Consider the following 18,884-nt stretch of genomic DNA (forward strand, 5'->3'; position numbering starts at 1 on the left):
GGATAAAAGAGCATTTTATTTCCTTTTAACTGAAACAGGTTTTTGAATTCAGGAATGCAAACAAGGACCAAAATTTGATCAGATATATTTCATGAAATAAAATGTATTCATACATGCAGCAGTTCCTTCTGTTATTTTATTGCACAAAGTTCACCACAACACTTTGCATGCATGTCTGCATGTCTCACGGCAGGCAAAGTTGTCTGAATGGAGCATTTGTTATCATCGTTGGGGGTTGGGTTGGCTAGTATCTTTCCACCACTCGAACAAAGTTTCCAGTGCAAATAAAAATAAAACTTTAGGAATATTATCTTGAACTTTTTAGAAGCTAGTAACAAATACTTGTTTTGTTTGCAAGCAGCTGCCTGCTGACAGAGACAAACAGGTTTTCCTTTGACTGACTCTCTCAGTTTCATCACTGAAAAGATTTTGTTTTTTCAAATGGTTTGCTTTTTGGTGCTAATGTAAATGCAATAAAATTACAAATAGAACAAAACAAAAACTGAACGTAATGCTAGTTCATTTTGGTTATAAGACAATCTGCATGTGGAGTATTTTTACATGCGGGCATGTTTACTAGAGGTTTATCAAAACAAGACTCTTCAGAATAAGCTCCTTCACAGCTGTGGGTTTGAGCAGATATTGACCCTTTTGTGTACAAGTACAGGTTCGCCTTCAGGGTTCAACAGCTTGAGCAAACAGAAGACTCAAAATAAAACTGGGAAAACAGGCCCCAAATAAATAAGTCAGAAAAGTTGCTTTTGCTGTTAACGGTGTATAGCAGTGCAGATGGTGGTAAAGTTATAAAAGAATACAACCAGAGTGATAAAAAAAAAAAATCCATTCCCAAACGGCAAATAGCTGGCAATTCACCACAAATTAATTTATTGCGTTAGTTATTGCTTTATGGCAGAAAACAGCTTTAGATTGTAGCTCTGGAGGCTCTTTCTCAAGCAACATCCTCATCACAACAGCTAAGGTTGATTGTAAGGAGGTGGAGAGAGGACAGATCTGCATTATGTTGCCATCCCCCTTAGGCCCTCCTGAACGCATATAGCATTATCTTGATACTACCTCCCCCTTGTGGAGGGTCGGTCAATGACAGCTAATACTCACTTGTAGTGTCTCCAAATGCAATTGAAGGGGTTTTTTGTTGTTGTTGTTTTTTTTTTTAGTAGTGAAGCACACAAACAGACACTAAAGCACGGACAATGATAAACTAGAACAGCACCATGTATGACCTTATACTTTATACTTTTTACGTTTAGTTGGCGATTTCACAAGGTGATTCATGAGGAGATATCTTTGCCCCCCTGTGGCAGTGTCTTAGATTGCACAGTATATTGACAATGTTTGGGGTTATGTTATCTTATTAACCTCTTTTTGGCACATAAAATATGAGTGATGTGAAGTGATACAACTAAGTAATTTGCTGAAACACTATGCTAAAGTACAATTTTGGAATACTTGTGCTTGACATGAATATTTTCATTTTATTCTACTTTGTAGAATTTGTCTTCATCCAGTTATTTCACGTTAATAGATATTTGAAGTTCCACTTTATATTTAGATTAACATCGTATTACAGTATATAAATACAGTTTGTTCTGTTGTAACAATAAGTCTCCACCTCTTTGTCACACTGTTGCTTGCATGAAAGCAATGACCAGTTGGGGTCACTTGAGATAAATTAGAATTTACATTTTGAATAAATGCGTTTTGAAAATGAGATTTTGTAACAAAAGATGAAAAATAACATATCTTTGTCTCACATTAAACTGCTGACCACACAGTGACATTTTTATGCAGAAATTGTCTTTCATGTCTACTTTAATACTTTTACTCAGTAAAATCTGTGTATAGTACTTCAAGGAGAGGTTCAGAGTATTTCTTCCATTGTTGGTTATTTGTGTATATTTGTTTGTGTGCGTATGATGACACTGATTTAGGCAAAAGGCAATTCTGTTCCTTTTGCAATTTATATTGGTTTATTAGAATATTACAGTCAGATGTAGGGAATCTATTTCGCTGCATCTTCATGGCATGTTATATCTCTGTAAGCACATTTTTTTAATTGATCACTTTATTTTTCTTTATTCTGTAATGAAAAATGCCTCAGAAAATTTTTTCTATTCCTATATATTTTTTGTTTGGGTGTGCAATGCTTAAAAATCACAAAGAGCAATAGAACATGATTTTTTTTACATTATAAATCATTTATTGAAATATAAATCATCTGAATGTACATGATGTAAAATAATGAAGCACAGTATTGAATCATCATACTGGGTGTGATTACCTTTACTTACAGGTAGGGTACTGATCACAACACATCACTCAACCGCACCACAAACATTCACATCCATACAGCCTGCCATAAGCATCTAAGACCAAAACTAGACGAGAGCTAATTTGTCAGCAACATCAAACGACAACAGTAAGACAAAAAGACAGGAAAGTGCAACAACCGTACGTAGTTTATGTCACAGTAAAAGAGAAGGAGGCAGTGGCACAGCTGGTTCAGCAGCAGGAAGATACAGAGGGTTATAAAGAGTCTACAGATAATTGATGTATGACATCATATAAAAATGAATCTGTAGTTTATCTACTGTCTTCTTATAACTAGAACCTGCTAATAGACATCAGGACAACAGATAAAATATGAGGTTAGAGGATGTAACCTTCTGGTAAAGCACTATATACTTTTTATTGGCCATGCTGCCATATTTACTGATACAAATGCCTTTTGATCTCTATTATTTTATGATTCCCATATTTGCATGAGAAAACTAATATTTTTGACTGTCTACTGTGATGTTTTAATGTTTCTCTGACTGAAGAAAGGAGAATTATCTCCTTTTTTGTAATGGATTTCACAAAATTATTGTCTTCAATCGGGTGAATAAGGGTGGACAAGTTGAATATGTGTTTATAAAATATTTGAGTGCTATCCCAATAATTCTTTCTTATATAACAACTCTGAAGCTATTTACATTACAATCACACTTCGTTAGACAAAGCCTATATGACAGATATGACTGGGGACTTTATCTGAGAACAAATGTTTGAATTTGTATTTCTGCAAAAAGCGCAGCGCCAAGAAGCAACTCAGAAGCTCATTTCTCCGAACCATACAAACCGCTGTGGTAAAAATCTACTTGGTATTCACAAACTAAACATGTTTATATATTGATAAAGTAAAAAAATAAATTTGAATTACTGTATGTACTTAACCACTGAATACATTAAATGGTTATATACAAAAAAAATGCACATAGTCCAAATTTTGTGCTTTAAAGTCCAAGTATTGCTACTGATTGTACCAGCATCAGGTGCTTCTCTTGCAGCAGGTGAGTATGGAGTGTGTTTACCTGCCAAAGTTGTTGCTAGTGTTGGAATCATATAGTTTAAATAGTGCACTATAGTGGTTTTATAGATACCATATGAATGACGTCCCGCGGTGTTCAATCAAAGTTCTGACTAACATGTTTAATTTGTCCCTTGTTGCTTATATTGCTGTTAAAAGAATGCCCGATAGAATAAAGCTCTGCAAAGTACAAAGACAAATTAGATCTTTTTATCTAGATGTCTCCAACACACAGGCTCTGAGTCTTCTGAGTTCTTTAAGGTAACTTTCTGCTCACTCTCATCTCCAGCCCACGGGGACGGGGGGGCAATGTCCGAGGGGTAGCGATGTCACCACAGAGTCATCCAGATACTGAAGTGGTTTTGTTCTGTCCTCTCTCTCTGATGGGGTGACTGATAGGAGGGATGGCGGGGCTAGAGGGTTGACAGAACAGTCTTTGGTTCATTTACAGGTCTTTCTCTAGATTCCCATATCCTCACACCCCTTGTCTTTTCTGCCAATGCTTTATAGGCTCAGCAGTTGTCACAGAAAGCTGTCTTCCACCAGGTCACTACAGTCTAGACACATCTCATCCAGCAGCGTGATGTCCTCCAGAGTCTCACCCTCACGCTTAGCAAAGGTGGAACTGCTGGAGCCTGTCTCAATGGCGCTCTCTTCAGATGTTTGAGAGCTACAGGGGGCATAAATAACACACAAGTTAATCGCATCTAAAGCGTAACACTGTGAACTGTAGCAAAAGTCACTGACTTTTACCTGTGTCTGTTCCTCTTTCCATATTCTTCATCCGATATAGGGTCCAGGTCAGGAAGGGGAATGATGTAGCCACTGTCAGAGCTCAACCGCTGTTCATCAAAGCCACTTTCTCTGTCCTTCAGCTTCCCCTGGTTTTTGTAGGCAATCCCAATGTAGTCCTCATTTTCCATGCATACCCGAGTAACCGCAGGGTGGTCGCTCTTCAGGAACTCGTGGTTTACTCTTTCGTATTGCTGAATCAAAAACAACATGGGCCCATTAGAACTAGATACCAATACAGGGTGGAAACAAAAGATATAACTTTTTCCTGTTGCACAAAAGCAATGATGATTCAATTCACAGAATAACCATAGAACTATGGAGCCACAGGACTGGAGAAGTGCGGTATGTTGTGTGTAATCACTAGCTCATTTGCCAGCTGGATGGTGCGATCTAAACTGAAAATTACATATCTCATGCTAGCGTGAGGTGCTAAAACAGGAGCTGGTTCGTGTTCTGCCACCAGCCATTTACACTGTGGGGAAGGCAGAGGTGAGGCCGGTTTGATGTGCCATGTGTAGTGGGGTCATTAAGACTGGGTGGTGGAGGCAAGAACTGGGGCTGTGTCATTAGGCCAGCTGCTCTGACATCCAGCTACTGCATTTGAACCCTAATCACTTGTAGGTTTGTGTGCTTGCATGTGTGTGTGTGGTTTTTTTGTTTTTTTAAGAAAAAGCGAGAGAGCTTGAAAAAAATATCCAAATGCAGAGAGAGTGGAAAGGGCTTTAAATACACAGCTTGCATTTTAAACACATGCTTGGTAAATGATACCTAAAAAGCCAATAAACAGCTAGAAAATGAAAAAAATAAAAAGGTAACAGAATGCACACGTCCAACCATGAGGTCAAGAATGAGCAGAGGTAAATCTTGAAAGCAGGTGTTAAGTTTCCACAGAGCTCTGAGGCTGTAAGAGGTCACAAGGAGACTCACCCTCTTGTAGCTGGAGGGTAACAACAAAGCTACTGTTTCACTCAGACCCAGGAAAGATGGCCTCTTCTCTGGCTCACTGTTCCAGCACTTCATCATCATCTCATACCTGAAAAAGCAACAAACATGTGATCTGATGCAATCGTCGAGAACATACAAGCTGTCTTGCACTTTGTAAGTTTATCTTGACAGATTCGAGATGCCGTATATGAGCGGTCCCCAACCCCCGGGCCTCGGACCGGCACCAGTCCGTGAGTCGTTTGGTACCGGGCTGTGAGAGTTGAGGCTCAAGTGTGAAATGTATAGTTTTCAGGGTTTTTATCGGTTTTCAGCGTTATTTTGTTATCGTTTACTCGGTTTTCCTGGGTCTTTTCACGTGTGTTATGAATAAATCTTCTTTTTTTCGGTACCGGTACTAGTTTTATTTTGTTGTATTTATCCGCGATACCTTAAAGGCCGGTCCATGAAAATATTGTCGGGCATAAACCGGTCCGTGGCGCAAAAAAGGTTGGGGACCGCTGGTGTATATCACAGCACAGAAATGAACACCCCAACAAAGCAACTGTATAACCATTACGTGAACCCCTACATACACATCATGAGGTGCATGCTCTGGTTTTGACATCCTGTATCCACTCTTGATCTTGTTGTAGAAACTCGAGTCCACCACCATCCCTGGGTACGGGGTGCCACCTTTGCACAGAGACATTTTCACGTGAGTTTCTCAACCAATATTTGGATTTTCTTTTCTTTAACAGAGGTTTGCTGGGACTCACCTAGGGAGAATATCTCCCAGAGGAGGATGCCGTAAGACCACACGTCACTCAGAGTGGTGTACAAGTTATCAAAAATACTCTCTGGTGCCATCCACTTCACCGGGAGAAAAGTCTGTTTTACGGCAGAAACAAAATCTTCAGCTATTGTTGAATCTGTTATTTTTTAAACTACAGTATAATTTGTCCGGAGAAGAAACACTTACGCTCCCTTTGGATACATAGTTGTTGTCATGCATGATATCTCTAGCCAGTCCAAAGTCACAGATCTTCACTATCTTGCCCTGAGAGAGAAGGACATTCCTGGCTGCAAGGTCTCGATGTACACACTGTTGTAAGAAAGTAAGGAAACTTGATTAGCACTTCATTGAACGACATAGCTGTTCTCAGTTCTCTCTTAAACTCATATTCTCTTCGAGCTCAAACCAGTACACTCTGCTCCCATAGCTACTCTCTCAAGCACATTTTTAATGCAGTTTCATAATGCTTTATAAAGCATACTCTTTGTGTATACATGCCAGTTGGAGGGATGTCTGTGACCACTGGATATTTAGGGATAATAACTATGAAGCTGAATGAAAAACTTCTGGCTGCAGTGCGTCCCTGTCTGGTAATTCTAGCTCTGGCTGTGCTGCTACTATATTCGGTTCCTGGCCGCTCTCTGGAGTGGGCTCAGCAGCCTTCACGGGACTGCTTATCACACAACCACTGATTTCCTTAGTTCGCCCCTTTGGCCAGTATGGCTGTCTTCATATAGGTCAAAGCACAAAACCTATAATCTGCGATTAGTGCAGAGGGAAGCAGGGGAATGCAAGGTTGTAGATCTGTGCGTGAAAAAAAATTCTTTTAAACTTACATTTTTGGAGGCAAGAAACTCCATGCCTTTGGCCACCTGGTAGGTAAAGCTGAGCAGGTCAGTGGTGGTGAGGCCTTCATTTACGTCGTCTGACAGCATGATTTCCATTTCACCTTCTGGTTTAGAAAACACACGCAAACACACCCTGAAGCGTTATGCGAGTATATGTTCAACGTGTATTGCAAATATAGCACTGCCTGCGCAAACCTGGCTTTTACTAATGGCAGGGAGAAATGAGGCATTATTATGCATGTGCTGCAATTATCCTCTCCATGTAATTGCAGGGTTTTACCAGTCCTAAAATTCTGACAGGGTGTACCCCCTGGCTAAAACACTGACTCAAACATAGCACCAAGGCCAAACAAGTCCACATCAATAACTCTGAGGGCAGAGCAAGAAGCAGGACAGGAAGACGATGCGTACCACTCGAGTCTTTCTGCGAGGGTGGATGGTCATAGTTAGACCGCTGGATGTCTGAGTACTTGGAGGCATTGCTCATCTCCAACATGGGCACATACTGAGTGCTGTCAGCCTGCTTCATATCCATGTAGTCCCCTTTGCTTTCAAATGACAGGATCACATAACTGGGAGCAAAGACAAGAAAGGAACGTTGTTAGTGATGGCAACCTATAGCAAAAATACATTCTACAAATTATGTGCATGCATGTCAGTTTATATGTGTGTGTGTCCTTAAATCCTCTCACTCCCCTAGGCTGAGGTTAGAGGAAGATGTGGTTGAGGATAACATGGTAGCCAGGATTAAATTGTGTTATGGTCATTTTGAGGTGTGGTCACTGAGTCATCCATCAACACAGATGAGCCTCAAAAGAGAGCAAGAGAGGGCTGCTATTTTACCATGAGGATTTGGGTGGACACAATTAACAGGTACCTCCATAGTAACGCAATTAAATTGAAAGCGGAGACCACTTCAGACTGTGATCTGATTAGGCAAAGATGCCAGACAACCTCCTCAACCATGGAGAAACTGGTGATAGAGTTACTGATTGGGGGTAGATGGACAATGTGAGTGCATGTGTTGTAAACGGTTGCTTGGGCTTGTAAAGACTTGAGGATGTTTGGTCTTTTTGCAAAGTACCTTTTGATAACTGTCTGCATGGAAAAAAAAATATCATTCCACAAATGAAAATACATTATTTGTGATATATGTGCAGATGTGAGAAATATCTTCTATATGTTGTACCTCCTGCTGCTTTCATCTGCAGGGTTGATTCCAAAGATATCCAGCTCCTTCTTGTTCTTCTCGGGGTTCAGACTGAGGAAGTTCTCCCTGTTCTTGTGCAGATAGTTAACCAGGTCCCCATAGAAGCAGTACTCAGTGATAATGTAGATAGGGCCTGGGAACAACACAGAAGATGAAGTCGTGCATTGGCGTCAGTCTGCAGGCTAATCTTATCAGAGGCTCATAAAAGGCTAAAAGCACAGTCAAGAGGGCAAGCCTCCACTTTCCCATAAAAAGCCTATTAAAATACCACACCCAGCAAGAGCTGAGGAAGGCTGTCAATCTTTTTGGGCTGTTACAATTGTAAATGTCTGCAGTTCCCAAATCTGAAAGAGTGTTTGTGTGAGTGCGTGCATACAAATGTGGGTGTTATTGTTTGTGTGTCTTTGTAAAGTGGTGACTAAATTACATAGGAGAGGCAACAGTGGTTATGATAAACCTTACATGTTTGCTTATGAAAGTGAGTGTGTGCATGTGTCTCTATGTGTGTGTGTGTGTGTGTGTGTGTGTGTGTGTGTGTGTGTGTGTGTGTGTCTTTATGTCCTTGGTTTGTGTGGGTTATTTACCTGACTTGGTGCATGCTCCCAGGAGGTTAACAATGTTGAGATGGGGTCCAAGATGAGTCATGATCTTGAGTTCAGACATCAGGGCCTGTTTCTCACTGGAGCGTGCTGTGGCTGAAAGAAGGTACAGCAAGCATGACTATCACACACTCAGTCAAACCAACAACAAGCCACTCAGTCCCATATCTAAAGACTTTTATCATAAGATATGGGACTAAAGACAAAAATCTTTCACTGTAGTGTCCTGTCTTCACTATAGTGTCTTTACAGCTTTCACTTTACCACCCCCTTGAGTTCCTTCAACAAATAAAATGAGCTGTCAGCTGTTTTCCCAGTAATATATGTAATGTATATAGACAGGCCTGTACCACTGACTGAATTCATTGTTAGAATTTTTTCAAGGCTTATTTTATTTACCACTGAATTCAGTCAGTTATGACATGGCAACTGTTAAACTCACGTTTCAGCATTTTCACTGCCACCTTCATGACAGGTTGGGAGCGGCTGAGCCCATAGGCGGTGCCCTCTACCACCTTCCCAAAGGCTCCAGAGCCCAAGATACGACCTGTGAAAGACGCAACAACAGGGGATCAGTTTCCTTGTAATAAAAACAAAAGAAACTGCTCAGGCATACAAACACATCCATACACTTTGCATGCTTCTGCTCTCTCATCTGTGACTCTTTCCAGTGATTGACTGTCCCCTTGATCACTGACTCAAAACAAATCCCAGGCAGAAAAACCTCAAGCTGGATTAGTTTATCGCACCCTAACTTCAAAGAAAGAGTGAGCCATCCTGGCTGGAACATCCCAGCAGGGAGGCCACAGAGCCTCTATAGAGTTAGCATATAAAAAATGACTGTCAGCTCACCAAGCACAAGTCTGTCACGGGGAAACTCCCATCTGGAGTCATAGGGAAGCTGCATGGGATCCACATAGATGTACTCATGACCGTCTGGGCTCACAGATTCTATGACCCTCCAGCGGATTTCATATCGTGGTTTCTGAGAGACAAAGAACGCATAAAAGATGGTTAATTAACATTTGCAAATTTACTTTTGTTCTAACAGTATTGGGGTCTTTGTTTTGCAGATCCACCCACTAATTAAATTTCCTTTATTGTCTCGAAAGGAAATTTTAAGTTCAGGAGCTGATTATGCAATATTGAAATATCTTGCAGGTGAAAAGACTAACAGTGTCCAGTTGAAAGCTCAGAGTAAAATCTGCAGTTCATTATGTATGCTGAAAAAAGAGAAATGGATGAACTGGTGAGCAGGTGAGAAGTGGGGATAAAATGCAAAAATGATCACAACAATACCTGTTTCCAGATAACAACCAAGACAATGAGTGAGATGATGACAATGACCAGGAGCACCAGCACAGCAGCAGCTACAGTCAGCTCAGGGTGAGGGCCTGTTCAAGAGGAAATCCAGCAGTCACACATGTTAAATGGATCACGCATTAATCACGTGGATGCAGCATGTCTACTGAAATTCTTGCAGTGAAATTTGCTTTATTTATTGCATAAGAAATATGAAAACCACAGGGTGCGCAGAGAGTTAAGCCAAAAAGTCATGTTGAGAAAACAACACAGAAGTGGGGGGGATGGGGTGGAGATGAGGAGCTGTTGTAGGGAGATGGGGGTGAAATTGTAAAGCTCATTTGAAAGGACCAAATGGCCTAGTGATTCCTGGAGTCCCAAAATTAGCTGTCAGAAGAAGAGCCCCTTCCTGATGACTCACCATCAGTTGTGCGACTAAAATGTCATCAGCTGACAGCTGCTACAACACTGGCAGAGCTAAGCTAGCCCTAAACAGTCTTTACAGAGCACATCACACCCTGAGCATCAAAAATTAAAGGAAATTTGGAGGATAAAAGGTGGAAAAAACAACATCATTTCAAAGCTAGGTTAAAAAAAGGAGGTTATTGAAGAGGATGCAGTGAAATATATTTGTGTGCTCTCACCATTGGACACCAGTTTGACCTCCCTGCTGACAACAGCCATTTCGTTCCTGGCCAGGCAGCGCACTGCCATTGTGCTTTCCAGATGACCAAACATGACCTGGCTCTCCAGGTTATTGTCTTCATCAATGTGTGAGTCCAATGTGATCTCAGTGGAGTTGGCAGGGATGGGCACCCACGAAGACGAATCATTAGCGCAACTGGATGGTAACAGCAGTAAAAAGACTATGTAGAGCATGTGTGTATATAGAGAGGTCCAGGAACAAATGAATGTTTTCTCAAAGAAGACTGCACATACTGTTTGATATTCTTGCAGACAAACCACTCCACCGTGGGTGTCGGCTGCCCTCTGGTAATGCAAACCACAGACTGGCCTTGAGGTGAGCCATGGTGAACGTCCATCAGATCAACAATGACTGCAGGCACTGTAACACAGTCAGTGTAAGCATGAGAAAAAAAAACAGACTTTAACTGAGGCTAAAAGGTTGTCAGAGCAGTAATCATAGGGAATTGATTTCTCTGACCTTTGATTTCAAGGATTAAACTGATATCACGACTTTGGTTTCCGTTCTCCACCCGCATGGTGTAGTTCCCGCTGTCCTCCTCCTTGGCTCGGATCAGGGTGAGAACACTCCTGTAGCTGTAAAGAACAACACAACCAGAAGTTCCAATAAGCACCCAGTAGTGACAGCTCACAGTCGCATCAACTCTAACTAATTAAAAGGTAAACTAGCTAATGCATGAGAATTTTACTTTGAGGTTGTCATTAGCTCTGCTGCCATTAGTGGCTTTTCACCTGGTTTCATTGATCTGCCGAAGGCTGGTGGAGATCTCTGCAGTCACATAGCTGAGTGGGTAGCCATCTTTAAACCAGCTGACATGAACACTTGGGAAGGAGTTGACAACAGCCCTGAACTCACAGACTTTATCCAGCGCTGCAGATTCGTATTCTCTGAACTCCGGCTTGATGGACAAGATATCACTTGCTGTGAGACATGAAGAGAGTCCAAAAGATAATCACTAATATATCATTGTAAAAAGAAAGACTTCAGAAATAGTATACATGATATTCACTCTGGATAAGGAAGGTTTTATACCATAAACTTGAATAGCTAGTTGTTTCGTCTGGCCCCTGTTACTCAGTATGTCAGTGATGGAGCAAGAGTAGATGCCGCTGTCTTTGGTTGAAGCTTGTGGGATGGTCAGGGTATAAAAGATCTCCTGAGTTCTCTTATTTTCTCGCACTGTTTTTATACCACGATTTGCCTGCCAAACAAAAAGGGAACATCAGAGACGCTCAGTTACAAACAATTTTAAAACAACATTAAATACAGATGGAGTCAAAATGACGTGTGCATTCACCAGTTTGCCGGGATACTTCCAGTGATCTTCCAGAATCTCAGATCCCCGAGCCAGACAGGTGACAGTTATTGTGTCGCCCACCAGCAGAGCAGTCTTTTTTGCTGTCAACTCAACATCCAGCTCATCTGTGATACAACATTTTATCGAGTTAAAATGATGGTATAGAGGTAAATCTTGATCTTAGAATTAACATGTAGGATGCTAAACTTGTGTCTTTGTCTTACATATTCACGAACACAAGAAAACACACCTGTCCAACCATGGACAATATATTCCTCGCTGTAGAATTCGTGTCCATTTATGACGGCCTTGCAGACATAGGTTCCAGCAATGAATATCCCCAAAGCGCCCCTCTTGCTGTCATAAATACTAGGCACAGGCTGCTGGGTGTCACTGTTAATCAGAGTCACGTTAGCATTTGGATCAGACACTCGACACTGGATCTCCATCTCATCGTATCCAGACAGGACGTGGTTGCCAAAAGGTATCAGTGATTCCAGAAAGGGGACATCGGGGTCTGTGTAGGAATAAAACAAGATTATCACACCAGAAAATAAAATCAAACACACAAAACACACAAGCTCAGTTTACTCCATACCTGGAACATAAATGTAGATTCTGCTAAATTCTGCTGTATCCTCAGTGATAGTTCTACTATAAAAGCACGTGTAGTAGCCAGTGTGGCTTGCGGTGGCACTATCCACTGTGATGGTGCTGAAAAACAAGCCGTTGGAGTCCTCCTGCGTTTGCTCCGATAAACTGATTGGCGTCTCCCAGCCCAGTTTTTCCTGTCCATGACAGGTCAAGGTGAAAGGGGTGTGGAGAGTAACTACCATCTCGTCCAGCTCTGGCAGCAGCACAGGGACTGAAGATGATGGGATCATTCCTGCAGTGAGAGCTGAAAGAAGACAAATACAGTGGGTCATAAATCTTCTATAGGTCCTAAATACTCTATGGTCTGTCAGTCTGTCTTTCTTACCTTTCACGTGCAGGTTAAAGGAGAACTGAGCAGTGTGAGAGCCACTTTGAGCAATTATGGTATAATTTCCATTGTCTTTTTCCAGAGGATGTCTGAATTTCAAAATGCTCAGATACCTGGGTAAGAAAATGATATGCTAAATAAGGATAATGCTAAAATCACATTTACATCTCATTGTCATACATGTCTTTTTTTTTTTTTAATGTTACTAGTTTTGCCGCTACTTGTGGGAGATGTTATGCTGGACAACCACCATAAGACCTTCAAACTAAATAACTGCTGTCAATGTTGAATTTTCCTGCATATAAATCTAATAACAAAGAATATTTTTCCTCACCGATTTCCTCCCTGGTGGCTAGTCGTAGTAAAGAGGTAGTAGTTCACTTGTAAGTCTTTGTCATCTTTCATCCATATCACTTTGGGGGCTGGGTATGCGTCAATAATGATAGTAAACTCTGTCTCCTCAAAACTGTGGACAAATTCTGTGGATAAAATCCCACTGTGGTCCATGGCCACAAAAGAATTCTCCTCTGCAAAAGGAAAAAGCAGAAGACTGCAGGTTAAAATGGGTTAAAGTGAGTGAGGAAAGTTAACAGTGGTGCAAGTCAAGGACTGGGAAGAAGGCACATTGACAGGGAGGCTGAAGGTGAAATGAAGACCTGACACACATCTGTTGAACCCATCCTATAAAACACAGTAGCTGATGCTGAAAGCAGCGGTGATGTTTTATGGTTGGATAGCAGAAAATGACTTCCACACACTGCTGAAAGCATTTTGTGTACATATGGGAAAATACTAATTTGACCTGAATGATGATGAGAATGTTAAATATATATGATATAACTGATTTTAAGTCGGCCGTTTACGCAGTTATTCACATTATTACAGCTCTGCTGGAAACTCATTGGTGGTATCTAGGAAAGGTTTCTTGGGGATGACTCACCAAAGACCGTCACAGCCACCTTTTTGACTCTGACCTCACCGCGTTTGTCTGTAACAGAGCACTCATAGGTGCCACTGTCCTCTGAGGCGGCTCGTGGGATACTGAGGATGTAGACGACCCGCTCAGGAAAAGTTTCCTTCATCAAAACTGCATCCTTAGCCTATAGACACAAAAGAACAGTGTGAGATCACCAGAGAAAAAAAAATTAGCAATATGATATCTGAATGTTGTAATTCACAGAGTTTTCCCTTTTGCAGATACAACATCTGTATATCAGAATCTGTATGTCATGGTGCTGAAGGCTAATGGTTAAAACACTTGCTAGGCCACAGGAGATAAATTAGGATCACAGAGGCTTTTAAAGAGCCTGTAATTGCAGCTGAGACCAAAACCAGGAGTCATAAGTCCTGTGTTCCTGACCATCTCTGGAAAAGGGCTTAAAGGAATCCCATGCAAAATGTGCACATAGATTAACTATCTGAATATAAACAAACTTAAGTTACAAATGCAACTTGCTCTGACCCTTCAACGTAACACGCATTAAAAGCATTAAATGTTTAGCTGGTTTACAGGAGCAGATAACATCTGTCCGACATGTTTCAAAGTCAGTGGGGTCAAAGATTTACTATGGTTTCTCTTGCCCTTCTTTTAAACTGCTTCTTTCCCTCAAGATAGCTGTGGCAGTTAACTCTATGCAAAAGTGCTGTGTTTGGCTTACATCCTCACAATAAAGACTCAACCTTCAGTTGCTGCTTTCCTAACACATAATTTGTAACCACTAAAGGCTGTCCTCTGAGCTATATTCCACTTGCCACTGCTAGCTTTGGGTCCAAAACCATTATTTTCTTATTTAAGGCTCAGTACTGCTGGCTTGGAAATGACATTGGGTAGAAGGACACACTGCAAGATGAAGTGGATGAGTGGCTGAAGCTGTATAGGAGACTAAATTTAATTAAAATGGGAAAACACAGAGGGAAATGACTGCATCTTGCCTGTTTTTTAGGATGGAGCCACTGCTGTTGAAAGTCCAGGCCAGAAGGAACGATGCATGTGATGTTAAAAGGCTGCCCTGCTCGCAACGTCTCTTCACTGGCTATTATCTCCATAGGGTCTAAAGAGGGACCAGCGGAGAGCATTTATCAGCAACACAATCTCTCACATCACGTGTGGCAGCCTGATTACCGTGACTTGATTTATCGCAGAGTGGTGGTTATACACCAACACACACACACAAACACACAGAGAGTGCAAACATGCATGTGAAGTCATCCCACTTCTGTAATAATGACATAATGTCATGCAGTGAGATCACCCTGTAGCCTTCTCTTCATAAACAGGAGTGTTTCCAGCTGTTCAGTTATTCTTTTTTTTTTTTATCTTTATCCTGCCATTACCATGTCTATAGCTCCTATTTCTTTTTTAGTAAAAAGAGAGTATATCATACTACAACTACACTTGTCTTGACTTACCATTAGATATTACAGTGTAAATAGAACTTCGGAATATCTGGTCATTCACATTGGTTTCACACTGGTACTGCCCAGGAGATAGGTTGTTTGAGAAGAAGCCTTCTTTGTTGTTGTATAAGGCATGCATAGCCTCTCCACTGGGGACTTTTCTCAGGATGACATAGGAGTCCCAGTGAGACACACGACATGGGATGTTGAATCCATAATTGTCCATATTGTCCATGGAGACAACCAGGTCTCTGGGTAACTCGGGGACAAATGGAACGTGTGGATCTAGGTTTAAAAAAAGACGATTTTTATAATTTGCTTCATCAGCCTATGGCATGTGGGCGACCGCTAAACGCGAAAAACCGTCACCCCCCACAAATTCACTCTAGTGCTGTAAGCCGCCCGAGCAAAAGTTATATGGTATAGCATAACATATGACCAATATATTCACCTGGGACAAAAACATAAATTTCTGCTTCAGCATCTTCCAGTTCTTCATCCGGGTCTTCATATTTGCACGTGTAATAACCTGTGTTTTCTACAGTTGCGTTGTCTATGAAGAGTGTTGAAGTGTAATACCCCGGATAAACCAGGGCATTTTTCGGCAGCGGTTCCTCCCAAACCACGTTTCTTTTACCGGTGCAGCTTATATTGAAGATGGAATTGCGCTGTAGGACAAACTCCTCCTGGTCAGACAAGATGGTTGGTGGAGGCAGTCCAGAGGTAACTAAGAGACAGTTTGGTAAACATCAGAGAAACAGCTGGGAAACTATCAAAAGGATTTACCTGCAGACTGTTTTACTTACCTGTAACCAAAACCACCAAACTGCCCCCAAAGAGGACAAACGTCTTCAGCCAATCCATGACTATGGATGCTTTGACCTGTAAAGACAAACGGTTATTTACTAAAGACGAGGACACTTTATCCGATCTTACACGATTTATCCCATTTGAAAGCATTAATGTTTTAAAAAAATGGATCAGTGGAGTTTTCACTTTTGAATTTTGACTTCTACTTCCTTTAAGCCCAACTTTAAGTAATTATATCGAGCATGCGCTTGCTATGATGCGTGCACATTTCTGGTGCCACACATTGCTTTAGTGCTGAAACTGTACACATGTGAAATTTATTGCAGATATGCATCCATTATTTTATTAAGAGGAGAATTACTATTCGCAAATTGTGACTCGCAATTCTGCCGTTAACCCTTTAACCTGAACCATGAAATAACTGCCAGAAATCTTTAATTTTTTGATAACGGAGTGTTTGTTAGACAAAATATATAAAAATATATCGAATTTTAATCTGATTATATATGATATTTAATATGTATCACATTTGCTACACAAGCCATATTTTTGCAATTTAGTCATTAAAAAGTTGCTGCTCCCAATCGATAGAGGGCGACACAGTCCGCCTTATAAGTGCATCGAAGCTAATCCCCCCCCCCCCCTTTGCTTACTCGCTCTCCTAAAGCTTATCTTTTCGTTTTATAAATGCACATTTTAGTTTTTGCATGGAATGTAAGCACAAATTGGTTGCACATTGTTCTGTTTCTCCCCTTTTTGTTACAATTCTAAATGTACCTATAAAAACACTGTTATCGTCTGGATAATCAGGTCTGATACCTTCTCAAATTTAGCCCATTATTCCGAACAATTCTTTACAAAGATCGTGTTATGTCTGCCTTTTTCAGGTACCTCTGCAACTATGATCCCCATATTCTTTGAAGCTGATGGGCGATCAGGGATTTTTTTTTTGTAAATCAGGGGGAACATAATTTGAGTGGCCCACTCAAAGAAAACTCTGCTAAAGATTAAGCTCCCCTTCAATTAACTTTAAGTATTTTTCTTTCTTTTTATATCTCAAAATAGGTTTTGCATGTGACGGGGAGGTCTAGATTCCATTTTCTGCATAACTTCCCTGGTCCCAGACAATACAGCTGCTGGTCCCTTTGCTGTTTCCTGTGGCTGCCCGCTCTGGCTCAGTCGAAAAGAACTAAATTATCCATGGGTAACCTGGGTTTGTTTAGCTCTATAATTAGCGCACCCAGTGTGCACAAAAGTACATATTCGCGTGGGAATCAGTTGACAAAATGCCTAATCCGTTTGGCATGTTTGTACACTCGCGTTGTCTCAAACAATTTCGAGAGAGGATTTTTCAATTGCATTGGCTTGGCAAGAATTCTGTAGCCACTGAGCGTAAATCTGACTGAGCCTAAAGTGGCAGTAAGACTTCGTGCACGTCCCGATCCACTTTTATTTCCTCTGCTCTCCCAGCAGGAGACTCGACAAATGCGCCACAGAGCAAACGCATCCTCCGCTGGGTTTGGACACAGTTGAGCAACAGCTGATATTGGCTTATCTCAACTTTCACCGGGTCGGTTATGTACCATAATTTTCCATAAAAAATTAAGAAACTGTCGAATACAGTTAAAATGTTTTAAATTCTTGTGAGAATTCACTCTTGAAATTCTGACCACAAGCGGTATTCCTCTGTTAAACCCGTTGGTGACATGGCCCTAAAAGTTCTTCCTTTCTTCTTTTTCTCCTCTTGGATCAGTTCAGCCTCCGCTCGAAATCTCCAGTCAGCCTTATTGAAGTGCAACCAGCACAGATTTTCCATTTTAATTCCTCACATTCCTGGGACAGACTAGAAAACAATGTGATGTACAATTTCCAATGTGTTTCTCATTAAATGCCAAGCAGCATCCCACAATGGAGCCTTCAGTCTTCGAATTGACACCTCCAGCTGTGAGCCTAAAACCGAGCGCTTTTATCCAGCAGAGTCAGCATGATCTCTCCGCTTGGCGTCCAGGGGTGAGACCATATGGTGCAAGGGGGAGAGGAAATCAAACCCCAAAATCCTTTTGGATTGTTTAATGCAAAGCCTGCATACAAATTGCAGGGTCGAAGGGCTCCCTGCGATCCATATTAAGTGAATGCAACTTTTAGATCAACTTTTCTATTAATATGATACGAAATGATATAGTGCATTAACTGGCTAAACTAATTAGGAAGACAATTAAACTCCATCTAATCTTACAGAACAGTAATCTACTGTAGATTTCCCACTCTTTAATTATATCAAAACGAGACAACTTTTCAAAAGACTAAGAAAAATAGTTTCAATCGACCCCTTAATTACCTTATACTAATCCCTGCTTTATATTCCTTTCGTGTAAGTATATCCACAATGAATTGGTCACTCCAAATGCCGCAGCATAAAGGGTCCTTTGCAGCGGTTATAATCCTCAGAGGTCCTGCTCTGTGAGAGCATATGTGCCACCCTCTGTCCGCATCCACGACTGCCTTCACTACTGCGCTCCAGCTACATCGACCTGTAACTGATTCGATGTTACAGTCCACCCTCCTCCCACCGAAAAAAAGTAATCATCTGTCTCAAAGTAAATAACTCCCAGGAAATGACCCCCCCCCCCCCCCCTCCCTTTCTCTTCTTTCGAGCTCCGAGACCCTTTTCAAAGTAAGAGTCGGACGTGTATACCCGCTGAAATCTGGGCACAAAATGGCATTTTCAATGGACTTTAGTCGGATACGAAAACTTCTGAAAGTAAAACTCTTCATGAGATACTTTTGGGGAACCTATGTTGTATGTGATGATGTTTAGCTTTGATGGATATGGTATTTTGTGACTGATTGTATT

At 41.2% G+C, this 18,884-nt stretch overlaps 1 protein-coding gene across 1 annotated transcript; it reads right to left on the reverse strand.

The window, feature by feature from the left end:
* Positions 1–2,270: 2,270 nt before the first annotated feature.
* On the reverse strand, positions 2,271–18,558 carry pdgfra (platelet-derived growth factor receptor, alpha polypeptide). Its single transcript, XM_085348428.1, has 29 exons — positions 18,369–18,558; positions 16,027–16,102; positions 15,672–15,947; positions 15,233–15,505; positions 14,756–14,874; positions 13,764–13,923; positions 13,158–13,350; positions 12,821–12,936; positions 12,440–12,739; positions 12,092–12,358; positions 11,842–11,966; positions 11,577–11,745; positions 11,276–11,465; positions 11,004–11,119; positions 10,778–10,904; positions 10,483–10,679; positions 9,836–9,930; positions 9,389–9,521; positions 8,979–9,083; positions 8,522–8,632; positions 7,917–8,070; positions 7,139–7,299; positions 6,716–6,831; positions 6,066–6,188; positions 5,863–5,974; positions 5,680–5,779; positions 5,090–5,195; positions 4,121–4,353; positions 2,271–4,037 (listed from the first exon to the last, which is right to left on the reverse strand). The coding sequence occupies exons 2-29, from the start codon at positions 16,082–16,084 to the stop codon at positions 3,890–3,892; spliced, it is 4,383 nt and encodes a 1,460-aa protein (XP_085204554.1). The 5' UTR covers positions 16,085–16,102; positions 18,369–18,558; the 3' UTR covers positions 2,271–3,889.
* Between the last annotated feature and the right edge of the window lie 326 nt (positions 18,559–18,884).

Source organism: Diplotaxodon limnothrissa, linkage group LG23 (genome assembly GCF_057381915.1).
Source record: "Diplotaxodon limnothrissa isolate DT_005_m linkage group LG23, D_limnothrissa_male_GT1.1, whole genome shotgun sequence".
NCBI classification, from domain to species: Eukaryota; Metazoa; Chordata; class Actinopteri; order Cichliformes; family Cichlidae; genus Diplotaxodon; species Diplotaxodon limnothrissa.

Bases quoted from the DNA above. Each gene is read 5' to 3' on its own strand.
- pdgfra (XM_085348428.1), bottom strand. From the start codon at position 16,084: ATGGATTGGCTGAAGACGTTTGTCCTCTTTGGGGGCAGTTTGGTGGTT. The intron at 9,931-10,482 runs GTGAGAGCACAC...CCTCTTGAACAG, and splicing joins GGTCAAACTGGTGTCCAATG to GCCCTCACCCTGAGCTGACT. The intron at 6,832-7,138 runs GTACGCATCGTC...TTTCTAAACCAG, and splicing joins CTCGCAGAAAGACTCGAGTG to AAGGTGAAATGGAAATCATG.